The 20,662-nt window shown below is 39.4% G+C and overlaps 1 protein-coding gene across 1 annotated transcript in view; it reads left to right on the forward strand.

Moving 5' to 3' along the window:
- SLC35F1 (solute carrier family 35 member F1) overlaps window positions 1-20,662 on the forward strand; it is a 210,135-nt gene that overhangs the window by 146,588 nt on the left and 42,885 nt on the right. Inside the window, exon 3 of the mRNA XM_031066651.1 lies at window positions 14,453-14,580. Within this exon, the coding sequence (XP_030922511.1) occupies window positions 14,453-14,580 (128 nt within the window). The remainder of the gene's footprint in view (window positions 1-14,452; window positions 14,581-20,662) is intronic.

Genomic DNA, 20,662 nt, shown 5'->3' on the forward strand with positions numbered 1-20,662 from the left:
GTAGGGAAAAAAGGTACAAATGGGGGAGTAATATGCAAGGTGAACTGGAAAAAGAAGGAGAGAGCATAATTATTTTGGGGAGTATTTTGCATTTGAATGCTGGAGTTTTTCAGACCACAGATCAAGCCAACACTTGGAAGCATCTGCATGTGTTTCTAGCTCACAAAATACTGATTGCAAGAGCTATTAAAGGCCTGTTGGTATCAAACTCTCCTTCAAAAGAGACTCTATTCCAATATTTAGTCTAAATTCTCTACCTAACACTCTACTTGCAATAGGTAAATATAGAAATGATATCTATAAGATGATGAAGAATAGTGCATGAATTATATCCTTCCTGCCTGGGTGAAGCCATCCATCTGCCTTAGCCCTCTTCTCTGGCAGAGGACTGCATGCTGGAAGGCAGAAGGGTTGAAGCAAGAACTGAGAACATGAAGCCACACCTCAGGATATATTCTGTATATATTCTGACTAGTGATTAGTTGCAATATTATTTATTTTATTTTGATACATCTTACAGTCTTTTTGAAATCAAAGAATCTCTATTTATTATATGGTTTATTAAAATAATGTGCTAAAAATACTAAGTATTTCAACTATTTTTGTGACAGGTTTTATGTTACAAATATCATACCATGAGTCCATCGCATGTGGACATGAGTCCACATTGCTTCTCCTGACCTTCTCTTAAATTATTAAAAACTATGTAAATAAAATAAAACCATACAAAATCAATCAACTAAAAATCAAAATGAAACCTCAAGTTTGTTAAACAAGTAAATCAGAATTCTAATGCAAAAATTTTTATGCATTCTCGTCACAGGTGATTGTAATCAATTTTCATGAACATATGTTCATTTTGTCGAAGCAAATTTTATTGCTTTTTTACTTGTGAAATTGATGCAGAAGTCTGAATCCCAGGAAGATTTTTTTTTAGCCTTTCCTATTTGCAAATTATGTAAACAAGAAAGCAGTTATAAATGCAGTCATTTATTTTGAAGCAGGAATTTTTTAGAGAAGATGCATAAGACAGATAATGGCAGACCTGAATAGTTATTATGGATCTTGTGCATTTAAGAAACTCAGAATCTGGCAGTAAATGAGCCTATGTAGTTCAATATCTTGACTACACATATGCTAAAACATATGCTTTCCTGGACCTACATATTGAAGGATTTTGTTTGTTTCTTTGTTTATTTAAAGCCTTTTTTCCTGGATGTTATCTGTCTTGGATACAATTGTAAGGATGATGTACGTATCATACAGATGACATATATCAGCCCATTCTTCCTCCTAAAGGAAAAATTTTATATTTTTATGACCAGATATTGTGCATTCCTCTGCAGCAATATTAAATAGAGCAAGGCATAAGAAGAGACCAAAAAATAGAGAGGTTGTCAGGAGAACTCTGCAGTCTTCTGCTGTCACAACACAAGATAGCACTGATGGTTTCTGGTTTCTGAACTGAAAATGGCTTGTTACTTTTCCCTATCTAGAAAACAAATTTAAATCTATATGCCTAGAACCAAACCAAATTGTTATTAACCCTATAAACAACCTAAATCATCCCATGGGAGTTGTCTTCTAGCTCACGTAGGAGTAGCAAAGATCTTCTGTGCAAAAGCAGAATATTACCAGGATGAAATTATTGAGAATATGTGAGTATGTTTTGCAGAAGCAAACAAACTCTAGAACTTTGTGAAAGTTGTAAAGCTGATATGTTTATTACAGCGCTGGACACATGTGGAGATTACTCTCTTTAAAAGGCATGCGTACTTCTGGGAACTTCAGAACTACACATGCATGGAAGATGGTAAAGAGCAGGATAATAAATTGATGCGTTCCATCAGACCATGGAAAGGCCGAGTGTGGTTTCCCATGAAAATCTTAAGAGGGAGAGAGAGAGAAATGGAGAGCAGGAAAACAAATAAAAAGAAGGGCTTTTTGAACTCCTACTGGTGCACTTGTGGTTATAGTCAGCAACAGTACTTGCTGGGAGATCAGTAGAGATCTCATGACCAGCCAATAAATTCTGCTGGCTCCCAGATCTTTTGGGGATATTTCTACTTCCATTAGCCTATTATTAGCTCTAGCAAAGTAGATAAGCAACCATTCCTCTGCAGGTACTGAATGTATAGTTTTAACAGGCGAAGGCATATGTCCAAGCAGCACAGTTATGTCCACATGCTACCTTGATTCTCTCCCTCTTCCTTTGCCATCTGGCTGGCATCTTGAATTTTATGCCTTCAAACATTAATTTCTTCTTCAGAGTTTCATACGAGCTCAGCCTGGTGTTTGCAACTAGAAACACACAAATGTGTGAAAAACCCAAATTATCTAATTCACCTGGGCTGCCCTGCACAAATTTCACCTGAAACCCCTGCTCACATTTCCTGTATATGGCTTGTCTTACTGTCAGTGGTAAAGTTGGCTGAAAGGGCTGAGCCTTCACATAGGAATACATTTCAGTGTAGAAGATGTGAACTGGGGACACCCAGTGCTGCTCCCACATCACAGAAAGGCCCAAGCCTGCTGTTGTGCACTTTGTAGTGCCATTGGCACACTGAACAAAGTAGGTGTAACTCATCCTCACCCATATACACTCCCTGGGCACATGGCTGCAGAAAGTAAGGACCATGATTTAAAAAAAATTGTGAATGCATATTTGAGTATCAAAGAATGGGAATAGTTATGGGATGTTTAATGGCACCTTCACTCTTGTTTGATGGGTTACAGAACTCTCAGCTTTAAATATTCTTCCACAAAAAAATTCCATCCATTGTTTTTACAAGAAGCTTTTCTTGATGCTAGATGCCACCCAGTGTTTTATGGGAATTATTTTATTAACTATATTTCCTGAAATGTTATTATTCTACTTTTCTCACAGAAGATGCTTTACTGTTGCTGACAAACGAGATTTCATACTTACCTGTCATGGCCTTTATGATGAAGTTTGAGTCTTCCACACTGACACATCTTTTCTCTGAGAGGGTCAGACAGCCTGTTCACCCTTTCTGGCTGCCTGATCTTGTGTGATATACCTTCATTCTGCCTGTGCTGATGGGTTTTCTGTGAAATGGGATTGCTAAGGTGACCGCTGCATCTGGAATGGTTTCCTTCTCTTGAATCATTTTGCTTATGCATTTCTCAGCATTGGATGCATCACTCTCATACATAGAATATAAAAAGTCAGACACAGAGTCACAGAGTATTCTGAGCTGGAAGGATTATTGAGTCCAGCTCTTAAGTGAATGGTTTGTACGGGGACCAAAGCCAGAACCCTGGAATTATTGGCACCAAGCTCTAACCAACTGAGCTAATGCTCTGTCTGTGCTTCCCAGCCCTCAGCACTCTGTTACTTTTATTAGCAGCTCGTGTGAGGAAGGTGCATTGACTCCCTTCTTTCATGTGCTGAACAGTTGTTGTGTGATGGAACTGCCACTGGGCTTCAACTGTGGAATGGAGAAAGGAAGAAAAATCATGATTTTTCACAATTGGATTGTTGTTAAAGGATATGTGTCTGAGTCAGATATGCATGCTTGTAAGCATAGAAAGATGTGCTGCTGAATGAAATGATAGGTGACAAGATGGTAAACGTTCTGGTGTGTAAGTAACCAGCTAGAAAGTAGGCATCCCTTACTTGTGATACCTGGCCATAATTCACACATTAATGGTTGGCCACCTCATCAGTTGATGAATTTCTGCTTGGATGTTAATTGCACAGGATGCAAGTTCCTTTTATTCTAACCCTGAGTTTCACATTATAGAATTTCATGTTGCTCTTATCAGCCAGAATATCTTCCTAGCACATTAATATTTCTTCTCCTATAAATGAATTGGACATATTTCTAGTTAAGTGTTACTTTTCATTAGTGTGGAATGGCTACAGGGTCAATACCTGTAAAACACGTGAGACATTCAGCAATTTGCTTATAAGTCAGGATTCAGGTAAAGGAAACAGTTTTTTATAAGTTTCTTCATTGTATCACTGCTTTTTTACTACTGAAGATTTTTTGAGCTTCGTGGCAATCAGCTGGAATCAAGAGAGGCGCAATCACTCCTCACAGCTGCTGTGTCAAGTTTCTATACTTCTCAGCAGTGTTTTCAGATGCACATTCTCTTGAATTCTTGGTGAGGAGGAGTGGGAGATGTTTAATTTTCAGTGCGCCCTGCTGAGCACTGCATGATTCAGTAACACACATTACAGAAGAGTGTGCAGAAAGTGACTGCGATTTCCAGGGATGACAGACACCAAGAGCTGATTATTTCAGAGTGTTCTTAATACCATGGTGATCTACTTGCATTTATTCTGAAACCAAAATTGGGGGTATTGGCTGCATCTTCCAGTAGCTGCCTCCCACACTGATCTTTTTTGTCCTCCCAGAACTGCTAGTTTTCCTGGGATCGGAACCCCAATGGGCACCAAACCACCATTCTGGGAAGTACAAGCTTATGTGCTGGCTCCAGACTCTGCCCCTAGAACAAGCTGTTCCTAAAACCATGCTTGGCTTTTCCAAGAGGCACAGCTCAGTTTCTGGAGGAATTAGTGGAGTTTCTCTTATTGCAGTAGGATAACAAGTGCCAGATGTAATTCTAGTCTTTCCCTGATTAAGCAGCAGCATAGTGACATTAGCTCTCCTAATGTATGATACCTGGATCCAAACTTTATGGTATATATTTTATGAGATCCTGAATTTCTCTATCATACTTTGTTGGCAGCAGCATAGTGGCATTAGCTCTCCTACTGTGTGATACCTGGATCCAAACTATACAACTTTATGGTACATATTTTATGAGATCCTGGATTTCTCCATCATGCTTTGTTGGTTATCACTTTCTTCCATGGAAAGAAAATGCATGTTATCTTCAGTTAATTACTGTTTTGATACCTTAAACATGAGCACAATCTCCAGTCATCAGTAGCACTACCAGATGCATAGTTCACTTATTCCTGATGGAATATCTCAGTTTGCACATCACACTGCAGGTACTCTTTTGTCAGACTTTAGAGGACTGCAGACCTCCAGCTTGCTGGTGCATCATCTTATTAGTCTCACTCTCAAACTCTTCGTTGTTTCAGTAGCACAGCTACAGTGATCAGATTCTATATTTTTCAGACTTCAAGACTGCACTAAGCAGGGACATACCACTTCTTTTGTCTGTAGATTTGGGGTTTTGCTTTGTATTCCAGCCATTATTTTATGCATGACCAGGACCAGGTGAGTTTTGATACCCAATACAAAGCTGCTTTGACCAATTTACTGAAGATAAACTGGTACACACTGGTCATTCAATTAACATTTAATGCTCTAGCTAGAGCAAAACAATGCCTGAACTGTATTGCATCAATTTTCACAACCTTCTGGGTATGATGGCACTTACATGCTGGTCATGACCACCATGCTTGTGAAAGATGGCAGAAAAAACCACAAAAGTTGATTATGCGCCTCTTAGTGATTATGCACCTCTTACCTTTCAGCTTTGTAAACCTACTAAGTTGTCATTTTATAGAGTTTGAATAGTGGAAAATTTGTATTTTTCATGTAAGAAACATTACAGTCCCAACTCCATTGTAAAGTTTTTCTAGTCTGGTTCTGACAGCTCAGCAGGCAAGAAGTGGAGGATGGAGGGCTGTTCCCCATGGCTCCTGTTGCCTCCCACATCTCTTTCTCCTTTATATAGAGATATGGATGAATAATTCTGATTTGTTTATCTGATACTAATATTGCTAAATCTTCAAGGGTCACATCAAGACCCTGTTGATTTAGGTAAATAACAGGTGTGCAACAAAATTTCACCTGCTCCAATCAACATGTCATCTAAAAATACATCTGGCTTCATGTCTAATCTTAATGGTCATTCTGAGAACTCATTCAGGATTTTGTGATAAAGAATAGCAAGTTTCTTCAGCAGAATTGCCTGTAGATGTCTAGTTTGCCATGGTGGCAATGTGATGCTTTATGCCAATTAATTAGCATGGTTCAGTGATGTTTTATGCTTTTGGTATCCTACTTCACTAGTCATGCTGCAAAGGATATAAACAAGGGTGGGGGGGGTTAGTAGTTTTGATCATTACAGATGGAACATTGAGATTTCTGGTGTGTATGACTCCTGGAAGTATCATGGCACAGGCAAATAAATGCGCTGGCTCTCACTGTTGTATGAAGCCATTGTGTTTCACATATTTCTTTATGCTCATGCCTGCATTTTCTCTGCTTACTGGGTTTACTCATTGTGAATAAGCCTTTTGGAATTACTGCTGTGCATAAAACAAGGTGCTCATGCTGTGGCCAACAATGAAGGAGCCACAATCGATTGGTGTGTCTTGCATGCTTCTCCTGGGCCTCTGCGGCTGGTCACCTTGGAGACCTGGACTGGCCTCACAACTGCTCTAACTAGTGGCAGCTCCTGCATTTTCTGCTTCGGGTGTAATTAGTGACACTTCTTGAATAATCTGTGGTTGTTCTAAAGTGAGGGTTTTTCCCATGGAGATGAGAAGTTCCCAAAGCTTCTATATTCCTCCAGGGATAATATTTAATACGTAATTTGGAAGTTTAGCAAACTTTATTCCAGTTCACCAACAGTGGTGTCAGGAAAGTTCCAGAAGGGGGACAATTTTCCTAGATGCTGTACCACAAATAAATACTCCAAGAGGAGAGTGTATACTTGCAGATGTCTAATGCAGAAGAATTCTGGAATACCTCTAGAGATCACGGTGCATCTGTAAAGCCATATATGTCTAGAGCCAGGCAGCCATAATGTATTCTGAACTCTTCTCCCCTTGGCCCTGGGTAATGACATCAAATAGTGCTGGCTATTAGGATTTTACATATTTTTGGTTAAAATTATTGGCTCCAGATGAAGTTTTAATTCTGCCAGCATTGCTTCTTTATTATCATCTTCCCATCCTATTCTACTTGAAAATGCTCCTTTCGATGTCAATTACTTTGTTGCAAAACTGAAAAGAATTTTCAGGGTTGGAGTGTGTATGTATCACAAGAAACAACAATCCCTTTTTCAATGTTCACCAATAGCCTTATTAATAGTAATCCTCTTAGTAGTACAAGCCTCTTGGTAGTCACCAGCAGAGAGGTTTCTTTTTTAGTAGATATCTCTAGGTTTCATAGCCTGTAAAAAAAAACTGGCTCTCCTTCATGCGTGCTATATCCTGGATACAGTCCTTGCTCATATTTCATACCAGTGCCTGCTACTAGGTAGCAATTTGGTGATCTCCAGAACGGGCATTCCCTGATCTCTTAGGGATTTTTGACTGTGTGTAAGAAGATGCAGAGTCCCAACTTTGGTGCCTGGTAAGTAGTGTGAGTACCTCCAAGCCTGTACATAGTGGTGGCAATGTTTGTTTTTCTTTCTTCTGCTCAGTTAACTATAAAATCTATAGAAAGTAATATCTTTGCACTCTCTGTCAGATTAGATTTAAATTGGATCAGTGTGTTCAGACATTACTGGTGGAGAATGGAGAAAGATACGCACTTCTTGACTTCCTTATTCTTATCTTACTGTCTTTTAAAGATAGGCTACATATTCAATTTCAGTTGGGTCTGCTTGATCTACGAATGGTTAATAGTAATGAAAATTTGCATTGGGTCTTTTTTTTTTTACTATCTCAGTCAAATCTTATGCTTCAGGAAATAAGATTTGTAGGAATCACGAATAACAAGTAGGTAATTCATTATTCATATCTGTCTGCTGGGAAAAAATGTCACAGAGTGGGTAGGTGGCTGGACCAACATTGTGTAATGAGTCTATGAAAGATGGGGAAAAAAGTCATGCATTCTAACTGACTCCTCTGCCTTAAACAATGAATATTATTTCTTTTATGATTATTTGACTTTAATTAATCTTGTGAATATGATTAAGATGCCCAAGTTTATCCAGGAGGATAAATCATTAATGCAAATTACACATTTATAAATGATATACAGAGATATATATATAGATTTCCTTCATTTGATCTTTTGACTTACACCCTAGTAAGTTTGAAAATGAGGTGTTTTTTTCTTCTGAAAACCTTTGTATTGCTGTAAGTAGTTTGATAGTAGATAAAAGAGGATGAGCAATGAAAGAGGGCCTGACTTCAGAGCTTAGAGTGTAAAGGAGCAGGAGTAGGAGTAGGGGGAAGGGAAGGGAAAGGGAAAGGGAAAGGGAAAGGGAAAGGGAAAGGGAAAGGGAAAGGGGAAGAAAATGAGTATTACAGTTGGAAGGGATCTACGAGGATCATCTGTCCAGCAGCCTGTTTTGAAGTAATGCTGTGTGAAAGTGATCCAAAAGCTGACAGACTACAGTGTTAGCTCAGAGGTAACTTAATTCTCTAAGACTGAGAGTATTGCAGATCAGATATCAATATTGAAGATTTCATTCAGAAAGATATAATCAACTCTTAGGTTTGGGAGAAGGCTCCAGCTTCTCAGTGTGCTCGTGTCCCTCTGCATTACAGAGTGAGACACATTCTGCCATTTCAGGGAAAGTGCTTACCTAAGTTTAGGTAGGGGATAAAACAACATGAATAAAAAAATTGTGCATTAGAAATAGCACAGTGTTTTTTATCTTGACACATTAAAAGGGTAGGAGTTTAGCAGGTTGTTGGTTTTTTGTTTTTTTTGTTTTGTTTGTTTGTTTTGTTTGGTTGGTTGGTTGGTTGTTTTTGTTTTTGTTTTTAAACAGTGTACTGTTCCAAGCTTTCTTCAGGTCTTACATGGTTCTGGACATGGACTGTTCTCTGCAGTAACCTGTGGTAGTGACACCAATCACAGTGTCTGCCACCAAAGGGAAAACCATGTGTAGTCTAGTGGGTGGGCAGGAGGAGAGAAACTGAGGCATGATCAGCTACTTTATCTGTGTAGTTTAAATTGTAATTTACCCCTCAAAGTAACAACCAGTAATCTCATGAAATAAAACATCTGAAGATTATAAAATCTAACAACAGAGCTTAGGCTGGATCAAAACCAAGGCACCAAAAATTGATCCTTTCATGTTTTTTATAAAAATGCATGTTCAAATTCCTAGATCTGACTTCAGCTATTATGATTACGTCCACAGTCAAAACAGACTGTTCTGCAAAATCTCTAAAAGGAAATAACAAGTCAAAACACTTCAGTTGAGTTTGTAATCAGTAAAGGGAATGCTCTGTTGTGTCATGTTAATAGGCTAAGCCTGCCCTGTATCAGAGAAGGAGAAACTTGTACCTTACCTGGATCTGCTTACTTGGCGCTCCCCTCCCACATGAGTAACTTGGATTTGGTCACAAACTGCTCAGGACACTGTCTGAAAATTAACCTGAAAATCCCAAATCTTTGGTTTTAGGCAAGTCTTTACCCTGGCTTACTGCACAGCTCCACAAGCACCAGCTGGCACAGGGCAAGGAGCAGGAGCATGTGAGAGCCAGTTGCAGCAGCAGCTCAGGGCTGTTACACCAACGCAGTTTTCCCACTGTGAGAGAGGGAGCAGGAGGGAGCTGTGAAGAAGAACAGGTTGGATAAGATCAGATGTTCTGAGGAGGCGAAGGGAAATGATGCCATCTAGTCTCCCAAAGGCTTGCTGAAAATGTGGTGCAGGACAAAAGCAGTGCAGCCTGCAAGCAGTCATCTGTGAGGGGAACAGAGTATTTTCAGGTGCTTTGGGAAGCCAGACTAGTGAAGTATTCCTGTTAGAGTGCATTTTCTCTGTTATGTAAATAATTTAGCGGTGTTGGTGTTTTGTTTTTAGGCATCAGTATTCCCATGAAGTAGTCATCAGTAATACAAGTGGATATGAGGAAATAAGAAACCTTTTTGGGTCAGGGGATGTAAAGTCATACAGAAGAGGAACAGTTCTTTTGAGCTTTTGTGCAGACATAAAAGTCTCCTACAGCAGGCCTTCAGTCTCCTGAACCAGCTACTTGACCAAGAAGAAGACAAGCAAAGTTTTATTGTTTAGGCATGGGAGCCTTTTGGGTTTGTAATAAAATCTCTTACCCTTAGACATGTAATCCCATTTGACTGTCTCCTTCCCCCTGTCCTGGGCAGGACTGGATGTCTACAAAGTCTGTAGAGAAATAATATTTGTACTGGGGAAGCTCTGTGTCTGCAAGACTGCCTATAATGGGCAAAAATTAAAAAGAAAGAATTATCCTGTAATCTTGATTTGTAATGGTGATTCTTTTTCAAACAGCGAGGTAATAAGTAAATCCTGGTATAATCTTCATCCTTTGTGAGACTTTTGCTTCTTTACCACTCAGCACTTGACTCTGGCACTCTTGTGAGAGACAGGAGAGGACCAGACTGCCTGGCAGCCCTCCCCCTTGCAAGTCTCCTGCACTCATTTAGATCTCTCTGCTGAACTCTGTAAGGAAGAAGGAAAGCACAGCTCCTTTGATGATCTTGATCTAAAAAGCAAGTTGTCATCTAAAGTAAAAGAGAGAGACTGCAGTGGATGAAAGAAAAGCAATATGCTGATTTTCTGGTCTAGCAGTGCTGTTATTCTACCTGTGTCCCAAGCCCATACACAAATAATTGGGAATTTGCTTTCTTAATGGTTGTTGGGTTTTTTTATTGTACCTCCGTGGCTGTGTGGATGAATGTAAAAAGGGTTTTGTACATGTGCATTTGTATATTTGGTAGCCACTGCACAGCTAAAGCCTCTTCCAATTTTCTCTCTAATTTATTTTTAATTTTGTAACCCCCCCAGGGGTAAATCCTTATTACAAGATATAAAACCATCTCTTCTACAAAGCAGCTTATTTGTTGATATTTAATTCAAGCCAGCAGATGCAAAGCTGTAGCTTTTTTCTAAACACTAAGACCTCCTTTGTCATAGCTGTCAAGTGTGTCTCACTGCAAAATTAGTTAAAAAATCAAAACTTAAAATATAATTCTAGAAAGAGCAAGAAGAGAAGGTTTTTATTTCTCTGTAATAAGACTATGCCGGACTTCTGAATCTTGAAGCATTCTTAACAGGCAACTTACTTTTAAATCTACATTACATTTGGATTAGACTGAATATGAAGACTTACCTTTTCAGAAGCTCAAGTGCTGAAAGAAGCTGGGGGTTTTTTTTTGAAGGAGGACCTCCATCAAAAGAAGGCAGTGTCTAAAGACAGCATTACTGTGTGCACTTACATAAATGCATGTTCACTGGCATCAATATGTGCTTTGTCTCATGGGAAATGTTGCCCTTAAGCTAACCTGCACACTTTATGGTTTAATATTTGTTTATATGACTGGCTGAAACTCCTAGTCGCAGATGTATTGCAGTAATAACAAAAAGACATGATCTGAAATAATCTCTCTTCCTACTGTATCTCATTCTAATCAAATCATATTTTTTAAAAATATGAAAAAACTACTTTAAAATTCTTTACCAGTTGGTTCAGGTGTAGGCATCTACATTTGGTCCTTCTGGTCTAATATGCTTACAACTCAAAAGACATGAATAATTAGTTTGCTTTGAGTTGTCATTGAGGGAAATATGTTTTAAAAAACTCAGATTCTCTCTTTTTGCTTTGCTTTTAATAAAGTGTGATGGTTGTGTTCCCATCATTGTTTTTACACAAAGGCAATGTTTATTTCTATTCAGAATGCGAGTCTTAGAATAAAGATCTTGATTCTCTCTGCTTCTCCTTTTAGTTTTCACAAGTCAAGGCTTCCCACTTATCTCCTTGACTCCCATTTCCATTCTCTTTGTTTTCTGAATTCACTGAGTTTGCAATCTGTGATTGGTGTTCAGAGGTCCTGTCCTGCTGGCAGCCCCACACCTTCTCCAGGTTGTCTTCCACTGTTGCCTTTTATTGGGTGTTTTTTGCTAAACTGGGACATTTGAGTATGGTGACTCCATTTCAGCCACCTGTCAAAACCAGAACTCCACTGCCTCTGCCTTGATCTGTCCATCGCACGGGACTGACAGTCACTGCAGATAATCATCTTCCTACTGCCTATCTCCCCAGGAGGTCTCCTCCTTTGGAAGTGATTCCTGAGCTTTTTACTCTGCCCAGCATTCTCAGCAAAAACTGCTTTTTTGCAGTCTGGAATATCTCAGAGATCTAAATCAAAGATAAGTTACCATATATCAAGTATTTTTCTTATTTTCATCAAGAGCAAAGAAAGAATCAAGAAAGCAAAAAGAGAGAACTGTGTGTGCCAGTTTAAACTGTAGAAGAGTTAATTCCCATCACTGGGAACTCTCGCTTTACCCACTAGCCAGAAGTCACAGCCATACATTTACTGTTAAAGCTGACTTAGTTGGCCACATCTGAGCAATACAGTGATCTGTGGCTGGAAATGGAAGAAAGCACTGGCAAACCAAAGGCACCAAGAGGCCTTAAGCTGTGTCCATAGTCCTGGCTCAGGCAACCTACTGCCAGTGCAGCTCTTGAGCCTGCTGCTTCTCTCTGCTTTTGTAGGTACCATCAAGGTCCTATTGTAACAAAAAGAGATTCAGGTGGGATTTCCACTGTTGTAATAGAGACTGCAGTTTGATCTCTTTGATTTTTTTGACTTTATCTTTACAGTTAAAATGAAAAATCACTCTGCAACTTTAACCACATTTTTCCATTGCATTGTTGTTTTCCAGTTGATGCTTTAAAGGCATTGTCTGGACAGCATAAAAACTTGAGATACAGTTTCAATACCTGTAAAGGATTTATCTTAAAATACCTGTAAAGGACTTAGTGTGGTTTACACCGATTTCAGTATAAATTAGGACACCTAATCTCAAATTCCCTTTAAAAACCTCTCCCTAAAAATATTTTTTAAATAATGGAAATAATTCTACATGCTCAAATCATCATAAAATGATAAAATCTACATAAATGTAGTCATAATTATGTCTGAAGGATAGGATTTAGTAAGTGTAACAGGGAAGTGTGGTATGATTAAATGTATTTACTCATTATTCATTGTCTTAAGTATTACTTTACTCACCACCTTGTTTCTGCTATTTTTCTGCTGCTTACTGAAAGAAAGAGAGGAAAAGAGGAGAAAGGAGGAAGGCAAGGAAGGAGGGGAAGGAGGAGGGAAAGGGAAAGAAGACTTTTAGCATTTACGGTTTTGGACTCAATGTCTTTATCACTGTAACAAATAATTAGGCTGTTGCCTAATAATATACCACTGAAAGAATGTATGTGTGAGCACCTATTCATTCACAAACATGAAATTATTCAGATGCTTCATTCAGGTAAACACCCATTCAAGTCACTCATCAGGGCCAAGCTTTAGCAGCTATGATTTTTGAATTAACTTTTGAAGTAGTTATCTGTTTTAGTGTATTTGAGTCTTATAAGATATGAGATGCCTGTGCTATAGAGAGCCTGCTGTTTCTGCCATGGTATAGCAGCCCATATATCACCAGGTCCATTTGAACCAGAGACTAAACACACTTGTGATAAAGGAAAATTATGAAGGAGAATTGGGAAGCCTGAGCAAGGCAATGGACAAAAATGATCCTTTTCTTTTGTGTTTTCTATCACCCATTTTGATGATCACAGGCATTTAGAAAAGCTACAGTAATATGAAAAAAACCTCAGAATAGTGGAGCTTGCTTTGAAAGTTTCAAGACAGTTCAAATACCATTTTTAGTACTTTGGCAGTACAAGTAAACGCCAGTTAGATTCCTTTCTAGGCTACAGACTCTGAAAGACCTCCAGTGGTACAGTGTTCAGTCACAGTCTGCCCCTTTCACAGTGAAGTCTCATCCTGTGTGGAACTTACTGTAATGCAAATAAGCCACAGGTTTGCCCACCCTAATTAATGAGCTGTTTGCTTTTGAATGGAGAACAATAATCCCTAGTCTACCATGAGGAATGCTTTGACCTTTTGAAAGTTGTGGGTTTGATCTGCAGGCTGTATTGTAGTGTCAGTTTTCAAGGGGTGAAGATTAAATACTGGGTGATTGACAGGGTTCCCATGGAAGGCAGCGAACCCGCCTGCTTTAGAAGATTCTGGGAGCAGAGCAACTGCCACCCAAAATATGTCTCAGTGCAGCCTTTCTCAAAACAAGTCTGATGCTTTGAACCTCTAGGATCAGAATAACCATCCATCAACCAGGATCTGTCCTATGCCCCAGTGTGATGCTGTTACTCTCCTGCTCTAATATTCCATCATATTTAAAAATACTGCTAATCTCCCACCCTGGCAAAAACCTGTTGCATCATATGTGCAGCATACAACATTCTATCAGTGTGTCTGGAAAGTATAAATGTAAAGTGTAAAAAGTATAACTGCTCTGTTCTTTAGCACTTTATATGTGCACATATATGTGTATATATTACTTTGCCAAGCTGGCTCTTTTAATATCTGCTAGACAAATAAGGTGTGTTAGTTTTCACTTCCTCGCAGTACCTCTTTGTATATGGTGGCTTTCAACTGCTCAGTGTAAATGCGAGAGATCTAGATAATTTTTCTGGACAGACAGGGGCATGTAAACCTAACTCTTACATAATTGTTCTTGTTTACTTCCACAGGAGAAGAAAACTTGCTGGCAATTTTGAAGAGGAGATGGTGGAAGTACATGATCCTGGGGATAATAGATATAGAAGCCAACTACCTGGTAGTCAAAGCTTATCAATACACGACTCTTACCAGTGTACAGGTAAGGACTCAAAGCATTTCCTCTTTTGAGGTAAGACAATAGGTCCAGTGGGGTCAAGTGGTGTAGTATCCATTCAGTGAACAATAGCTAATTGCTGCCTCTGACTTCTGTGTACTTTTTAATGCTGACTCATAAGACACACTTTTTCATATTGGACTATTTTTATTACTCAATATTTTCCAAACTGTACAAAAACATTCTGACTTTCATTTTATTTTTCTGTGCTAAACCGTTCCTAACCACATTTTTGTCATTATCTACATAATTTAATGTTTTGAGGAAATATTTTCAGATTGGCTGAAATATTTTTCTCACTTTGTATTGTACTTGGAGAAAATGCAAACACTTCTTTTAGGGTTCCTTAATTAGATCTGAGTTTCTAAAGGTCTAGGGTGGGCTGACCTTATTGGACACCAAGTGTCCACCAAAGCCACTCTGTTACTCTCCTCCACAGCTGGACCAGGGGAGAGGGAATATAAAGGAAGTTTTGGGGGTCAAGATAAGGATGGGGACAGATCACTCACCAGTTACCATCACAAGCAAAACAGACTCAGCTTGGGCAAATTAGTTTAATTTATTACCAGTCAAATCACTCACATTTTCCCCCTACTCCAGTGTGGGATCCCTCCCACAGGAGACAATTCTCCACCAATTTCCCCACTGTTAAGTCCTTTCTACAGGCTGTGGTTCTTCACAAACTGCCCCAACACGGGTCCCTTTCACAGGTGTAGCCCTTCAGGAGCCAGCAGCTTCAGAGTGGGCCCCCTCTGGGGTTACAAGTTGTGCTAGCAAACCTGCTCCAGCATGGGATTCTTTTTCCATGGGTCCACAGGTCCTGCCAGCAGCCTGCTCTAACACAGGGCTTCCATGGGATCACAGCCTCCTTTGGGCAGTGCTCCAGCACGGCATTCTGCACAGCCTGCAGGTGAATCTCTGCTCCACCATGAACCTCCATGGGCTGCAGAGGGACATTCTGTCTCATCATGGTCTGCACCACGGGCTGCAGGGGAATCTCTGCTCTGGCACATGAAGCACCTCCTCCCTTTCCTTCTGCACTGCTCTTGGTGTCTGCAGAGTTGCTACTCTCACATGTTCTCACTCCTCTCTCTGGTTGCAATCTCTGTTGCACAGGGTTGCTTTTTTCCCCCTGCTTACCTGTGTTATCCCAGAGGTGCCACCACTGCCATTGGTGGGCTCGGCCTTGGGCAGCAGCAGGTCCATCTTGGACACAACTGGCATTGGCTCTGCCAACTTCTAGCTGCTTCTCAGAGAAAACACCCCTGCAGCCCCCACTGCTGTCACAGCCTTGCCAAGCAAACCAAATAGAGGATGCTTAGGATCCCATAATTAGATCAGAGTGCAAAAGTTGTCATTAAGTAAAATGACTGCAGTTTTTATGAAGAAGTCTGACTTCAGTGCAAGCTGTTAGATGTGTTATATAACAGCTCAACTGCAGTTATCAAAAAGTATAGTGCCTACTAAAAAATTATATGTGCAAAAGCTAGGGTACCAATTTCTTCAACGATACAATCTGAATATTTTATATAAAAAACCACAAAAGAATCGGGCTCCTTCAATTAAAGTGGAAAAGCGAATAATAGAAACATTTTTAAGATTCTGGAAATTGTCTGCCTTGGGAAATCATTGAATACTTAATTGCGGCTTGTTCTAAAACAAGCCTAGTGCCTCTTTATATTATTTTTAAATAACTGAGTAACACTAGGTAGTGTTCAATGTATTTTACACCTTACTTACCTGAAGTTTGCATTACAGCTAATAAAACAAAGGAGCACCAGTTAATGTTTTGCAGGATCAAAGCTAATTAAGAGTATATTTCTTCCATAGCTGAAAAGCAGTATTGGAAAATCCTGAGCTTCTTTAGCTGAATAAGTGGATATAGAAGAAAACTATGAATTCAAGGAATCTGAATGAGGTTTATGCTAAATATTCACAAGTGCCTCTGGCATCACAATCCAGGTTTGAAGATTCATTGAATCATGCTCAGACAATGTAATATTGTTTTTAACACTTTTCCAAATCTGATTACTTAGTATAGAATAAAGCTTAAATCCACATAAATCTCATATTCTCTGATTTTACAGCCACTAAAAGCCTCGAAGAGAAAAGCAAACTGAATTGCTTCTTTTGTGTGATTCACTCACAGCAAGTATAAATAGTGGACTGAGCAGGATGACTTGGGTCATTAAATCCCATCTCCCAAAGCTACCAACAAGCACGTATCAAAGGTTCATCTGGCCAGACCTGTGACCCCCCACTTCCAGAAGATGCAGATCCTGGAGCCAGCAATGCAATGAGCATGGCCTTTAGTGTATTATATCAACAGATCAAAAGTTAAAGCGTGAAAGGGAAGCAGGCAGGAGAGTTCAAGGGCATTGCCTGTGCCTCAACAGGGAATTTGTTAGCTGAAATCATCCATGTTCTCCTTTTAAACTGACGGGGGGAGAGAGGAGTGGTGGATCAGGAGAGCTGTCAGAGGGCACAGACAATGTCATGTCCATTTTTAGACCTCTTCCACATCAGAATTACAGCAGAGCTCAGGTTTCTTTCCTGTGTAGCTTGAAATAAAGAACAGGTAGGAACTCAAATGTTGTCAAGCTTTTTTCCAGGCATGGAGTGAATACAGGGTCACCTTTTCCCATAGCTGTCCTTATTTGCTGGGATACATATGGAGTGACTAGGAATACCTGCTGCATTTTAAATTCATTTCATGCCCTAATAAGAATGAGCTTCCAAGTGACAAGCCCCAAGATCCAGTGAGAATGGGACAAGTATGAGGTAATGCATTAAGATGTTGAATCAAATGACACATTTTCTGAAATGTAGCCAAACACCCTATTTCATTTAAAGATGAAACAGAGCAGCTCAGGGAATTATTCAGCACTGGTCTAAGTGTGTCATTGGAAGACATGAAGACTGAAAAAGTGGAAAACAGAAGACGAAGAAAAGAAAACTTTTCCTAGAATCTGATTTTTGAAGAAGGAAACAACTCTCAAGAGAAAGGAACTCTCTATCCTGGAAGGCCTGATCCTGCAGGAGCTCCACCTATAAGGCCATAAATATTTGCTGGCACATAGCAAAAAATGTTCAAATTCTTTCAGAACTGAGACCCAGGAAGCTATTACTACCTGCCGCAAATCAGCATGTCTGCCTTAAGGCTGTGGGAGCTATGCCTGTGAACACATTGGGCTGAGAATTGAGCCCTTCAAGTCAGTTCCATTTTACAGGCTTTATACTCAACAGGATGTACATCAAGGCTTTTTTGATGGAGAAAATGTAAGACTTTTTGAAATTCTCACTTGAGTAAATGAGAAATTTTGCAGTATTTTTATAGTGGTGGTACATGGACCACTTTGGTAGGATGTCAGTTTTACAGCATATCCTTTTTTCCACGTGACATCTCTGCTCCGTCATGCAAAATTAACATGCAAGCGTGCAGTGCTTGTGGTGCTTTTAGGCAAAAAACACATTACACTGGTCTCAGCAGAAAGCCAAAGCTTAACAGTAAAAATACACCTTTATTGCAAATGCTTTGATTTCAGCTTCACCAAAAAACTCTTAGCATTCAACAGCTTTGTTTGCCAAGTAGCTTTAAACTCTTAGGACTATCACAGTTTTTAGTTTTTACTCCATCCTTTTGGTTTTTAATATTTGGTATTATTTCATCGTGGTTCCATGAAAAGACTGAAAATGGTGCCCTACTTTTGTTCAGTGTTTCACACCCAAATTTTCCTATATTTTAAGATTCTCTTTTGGCTTTGATCTGGGAAAACAGGATTTTCTGATAAATCTTCCTATATATCTTTCTCCTAATGCCTTCAGAATCACAGTGAATGAGAACACGTAGGCACAAATCAGAAATGAATGTGGTACCTAACCTTTACTTTGGGACACGCTTCTGATTATTTCAAATCCTCATGTACTCTATAATTACTATCAGAGAATGTGGCAGTCAGTTTCATAATAAGATGAAGGCAAAGTACTGTGAAGCCCAGAAACACATAATTTTCCTCTTTTAAAAAAACCCCAACAAACAACTAAAATACCTCTCTTACCAATTAGGTGACATAGAATTTTGACTGAAAATCAATGCACTATCTATGTTTCCGTCACTTCAATGCAGGTCATTTGCTAAGGATAAAATCCAAGTTACCCCTTTTAGGCACCAGCAGTGCAATCCAAAGACAGCTCGATTCAATGGAACAATGCAACTCACATCTAAATGTCTACAAATCTAAAATGTCATGGACATCTATTATCCCTTCCCTTGCTGCACAGAGCACGATCTTGGGACATGAAGACATGTCTTAGCCTATCAGGTTGCTTCTTCTTTGGTTACTTTAAGCTCTGGCTCTTTGCATGCCCAGAGTGATTCTGTATTGATGCCTAAATACCTGCCTCCACTGAAAACCCTGGAAGCTAAGTATTGCTACATCAAAGTACCCCAAAGAACTCAATTTGTTAGATATGATCTTAGCACGCCTCAAGTGCTTGCAGAAAGCCTGGAGTGCTTTCCAAATTGTAAGTGTGGAACCACCTTTTTCATTAAGTTATAGCCTTTAAAGCAGTAGCCTACAGAAAGGGCTTGACTTCATGCAATGTTGAATCCATCCCAGCTGAGGTCATGGCAACTCAAGCTTTCTATAACCATGAAAATGCTCAAGCTAGTACATGAAAACTGTTCCCCAGAGGGTACTCTTAAAAAACTGACTCAAGTAAAAGACACAGGAGTTTATAAGTGGATCAATTTGATATCCAAACCCACCTATTTTGAGAACTACCAGAGATCAGTCACACTTAATGTTATCAGACATAAGTGTGTGGATTCCCAGATGACCTAAACTTGTGAAATGATCTTTAGTTTCTGTTTGTTGTCTTACTCTGACTTGCAGAACATTTTGCAGCCTTCTTGAATGTCAGCTGTACCAGATACAGAAGGTACACTGAGCACTCCCTTGTATACTAGCACTTGGTCCCATGGACTTGTTTTAAAAGTTATGTACTTAACTTTTGGACTGCCTGTGGTAATGCATGTCATATTTATCCTAATGGGTTTGAAAACAGCCCTGGTGTAGGCCTGTGGAAGATTTAATAACTATTCAAGAAGGATGTTTTAAATACTGTTGGAGACAGTTTTACACAGCAGATAAAATTGCGTCCCCCAGAGGGAATTAAAAGATTCTGAAGTTTTTGCAGTTACTTAGATCTAGATATTAAATTTCCTTGAAACTGTGTTTTAACTTCAACTTGCCTGTACTGCATTTACAGTGTACCATTCACATACATCCTCCAAAATCCATAATGTTTCCACTAGACCTGCTATATACTAACAATTGTAATCTTTTCTGCCGGTACTTGCTTTCTCATCATATCAAGCTGTGTTATGAGGCAGACTGTCCTCACCCTTCTCCACAAATTAATTAGCTCTCCTTGCTACAATACATTGTTCTATCCATCTCTGTATTACACTCATGTTGCACTTTCTAGAGGTTATCCTTTTTCTATATTATGACATCACACAGAAATCTGGATTATTTCTGCAACACCTTGCATAATGCTACTGCAGAGTATACATACAATGTCATAAGAAGAGAGGCACTGTCAAGGAGACAGAGATGTTTCCATATAGCAATTTATCTGGTAATTTATTCCTTGGGCAATCATGCCTTTGATTGGCATGATGAAAACAAAGGTAGTAAAAGCTGGGATTTATAGACACCAGGAGACAGGCTATAAAGCTATGATGCTGATGTTCTCAGCTCTTAGATCACTGTGAGGCTGAGCAGTACATCACACTTCCAATTACCTCTGGCAGTTTTCATATCTCAACAACAGCCACCAGAAAAGGAAAGGAGTCAGCAGTAAGTGCTTATTATAGGAGAGCTGGATGGCAGTAGTCTTTACTTTGTTCTTGGTCCCTGTGGACTCAAAGTACATTGAGGCAGAAGATTTGAGATGGTTTTGAAGCAAATCTGGGAGGCAGGGAGCAGGGGAGGTGCAATGTTGAAGTTGTTGATCCACTTTTTCTAGCGGGTGCTAATGTGAATTATCCCAAAATCACAGA

Source organism: Geospiza fortis, unplaced genomic scaffold, assembly GCF_000277835.1.
Source record: "Geospiza fortis unplaced genomic scaffold, GeoFor_1.0 scaffold98, whole genome shotgun sequence".
Classification (NCBI taxonomy): Eukaryota; Metazoa; Chordata; class Aves; order Passeriformes; family Thraupidae; genus Geospiza; species Geospiza fortis.